The sequence below is a fragment of the Bipolaris sorokiniana genome, assembly GCF_000338995.1.
Source record: "Bipolaris sorokiniana ND90Pr unplaced genomic scaffold COCSAscaffold_104, whole genome shotgun sequence".
Lineage (NCBI taxonomy): Eukaryota > Fungi > Ascomycota > Dothideomycetes > Pleosporales > Pleosporaceae > Bipolaris > Bipolaris sorokiniana.
Window position 1 is genome coordinate 1 of NW_006911997.1, and position 2,693 is coordinate 2,693.

Here is a 2,693-nt window from a genome sequence, read left to right on the forward strand (position 1 = left end):
GTTGTAACAGGCCGTAGGGCTTATGTCTCTTGGGCTTGTTCTGGTGACATGCCAAACAGTTGCCTAGTGCTTCCTGCACCTTCGCTCGCAAGCGTGGTATCGCAAACACCTTAGCTAGTCGTCTAACCATTTCTTCGATCCCTGCGTGTCCGTATTCCTGGGACTCATGCAGTTCCTGTATGAGACTCGATCTCATGCGTGGAGGTACATATGTTCGATTCTTCGAAATCATATCTCGGTACTCTCGTTCATCGTTCAACAGTTCGTCGGAGCCTGCTTCGTCGGGCTCGAACTGCCAGCTGGCTGCTCGCTGCTGCCATTGCTGTTGTAGCGTTTCTACCTGCTCGGCCACCTTAGCTACCTTAGCTAGTTCCGGCTGGTTGTACTTCAGACTGCCATCGGGCATTATCTTGAGTAAGGCGTTATGTGGTTCTTTATGACCCTCTTCGCGCAAATCAGATCTTCTACTTAAAGCGTCTGCTGCTCCGTTGAGTGTTCCTGCGCGGTGCGTGATCTTGAAGTCGAACTGGGCTAGCATCTCTGCCCATCGCACTTGTCGTCGGTTGAGTTTTTTCGTTGTCATGAAACTCGTCAGGTTCTGGTGATCAGTAAAAACCTCGATCTGTTCGGGGAGTCCTAGTAGGTACACTTCCCATTGTTCAAAGGCATCGACTACTCCAAGTAGTTCCTTATCGTGAACATCGTAGTTAAGTTCTGCTCCAGAGAACTTTCGTGAATGGTAGAACACTGGTCTCCATTTTCCATCTAGGCACTGCTGTAACAATACAGCTCCGAGTGCATAGTCAGACGCGTCGGTCTCGACTCTGGTGGGTCGTTGAGGGCTGTACATCTCGAGTACTGGCGCCTCCAGGAATATCTGCTTAATTCGATCGAAAGCCTCTTAATGTTCCTGTTCCCATTTGAAACCTACTTCCCTCTTTGTCACTTCCGTAAGGGGTGCTGTGATCTTTAAGTAATCTCTAATGAACTTTCGATAATAATTCGCAAATCCTAAAAAGGACTGAATATCCTTGACTGTTTTAGGTTTTGGCCATTCCTGTACAGTCTGTATCTTCTTTGGGTTCATTTTCACGCCTTCGGTTGATATAATGAATCCGAGGAATTCCGTTTCCTATGTATGGAATTTACACTTTCCTGGTTAAAGGTATAGCTTATATTCCTTAAGCTTCCGTAAGACCTTCTTAACATGCTCAACATGTTCTTCGCGTGTGCCGCTGGAGTACACTAGTACGTCGTCTAGATACGCGGTGACAAAGATTCCGAGGTACTCGTGGAGAGCGTTATTAATGACTGATTAAAAGGTTGCCGGCGTATTCGTCAATCCGAACGGCATAACCGTGTACTCAAAGAGTCCGTACTTCGTTTTGAACGCTGTCATCCATTCGTGACCTTCTTTAATCCTAATTCGGTAAAATCCTTCCCAAACATCGAACTTCGTAAACCACTTAGCTCCCTAGAGTCGATCCATAAGCTCTGTAATAAGTGGTAAGGGATATCAGTTCTTCCGAGTTACGCTGTTCAACCTTCTGAAGTCGACACATAGTCGCCACTTCCCATTAGGTTTCTTTACGAACAAGATGGGTGAGGCCATCGGGCCTGATCCCGGTCAGATAAATCCCTTTTTTAAGTTCTTTTGGATGTAATCCCGCAGCTCAGCATCGTGCTCGGGCGCTATAGGGTACATTGGTCCTGGGCTCAACTTAGCTCCCTCATCAAGGATGATCTCGTGATCCCAATCCTGATGGTCTGCTAGGTCCGTTGCCTCATTTTCCTCGAACAGTTCTCTGAACTCGTCCGTTTGGTATTCTGTTGGAATCGCCAACTGTGGTACCGATCCTTCCTTCGTGGTCGCGATCTGCCGTATCCAAATGACTCCTACTCTCTGAGGGTCCTTCGCATAGATTCTCGCGATCTTATGCGGTAAGATCATGCCGAATCTCCCGTCCTGGGTTGCGCGCTGATTCGTCGGGCGTGTCTCGTATCGTACTCTAGCAACCTTATACACAGGCTCTCGGCTGAGTAATGTCTTCTTTTACCAATCAATAGCAGGGTTGTGCTTCAACAACCAATCGTAGCCAATTATCATCTCGGTCTCTCCAAGATCCATAATGCTAATCTTTTCTCGGCTTTCTTGACCAGCCAGGCGTAACGTTACTGCCTCGGTCTCAAGTCGGATCCAGCCGTTCCCGTATGTCGTGGGACTATCGTCGGCTAATACCACTCGCATCGGTACCTTCTTGTTCCGATAGGGTATGTTGTTTCTTTCCACTACTCGTGGCGATATGACGGTTCGTGCTGCCCCACTATCTATGAGCGCTAACACCTCATGTCCGTCTACAAGTACTGTGGCTTTCAATTGCAATTCTTTTGCTCCCACTTCCTGTACTTGTCTAAGGGTCGTTTTAGGACTGCCTTTGCCAGCGTGACCCTGTCCCTGGTGGCATCCTAGTTTTTTGACTGCCTGCTTCCCTTCTTCTTTGGGAAGTAGCCTTCGCCTGCCTTGGCGGAATAGTGTATCGTACACTGGTCGTTGTAGCAGAAGCTCCAATGGATATTCTCATGGGGCATCTTTCGTTGCGTGGTCCTCTTCCTTGGTTCCGGCTTCCTGCTCTTGTGAATCGGGCAATCCTTTGCCTCACAAATGTTCGCTGGTAGGGTGCTATGGTAGTGGT

At 48.2% G+C, this 2,693-nt stretch overlaps 2 protein-coding genes across 2 annotated transcripts; both read right to left on the reverse strand.

Moving 5' to 3' along the window:
* Positions 1-94: 94 nt before the first annotated feature.
* Positions 95-406, reverse strand: COCSADRAFT_55452 (uncharacterized protein; the record flags this gene model as incomplete). Its single annotated transcript, XM_007708016.1, has 1 exon — positions 95-406. A coding segment is annotated over one exon (312 nt), but the record flags the coding sequence as incomplete, so codon positions are not given.
* Positions 407-1,696: 1,290 nt separating this feature from the next.
* COCSADRAFT_66146 (uncharacterized protein) lies at positions 1,697-1,876 on the reverse strand (the record flags this gene model as incomplete). Its single annotated transcript, XM_007708017.1, has 1 exon — positions 1,697-1,876. A coding segment is annotated over one exon (180 nt), but the record flags the coding sequence as incomplete, so codon positions are not given.
* Between the last annotated feature and the right edge of the window lie 817 nt (positions 1,877-2,693).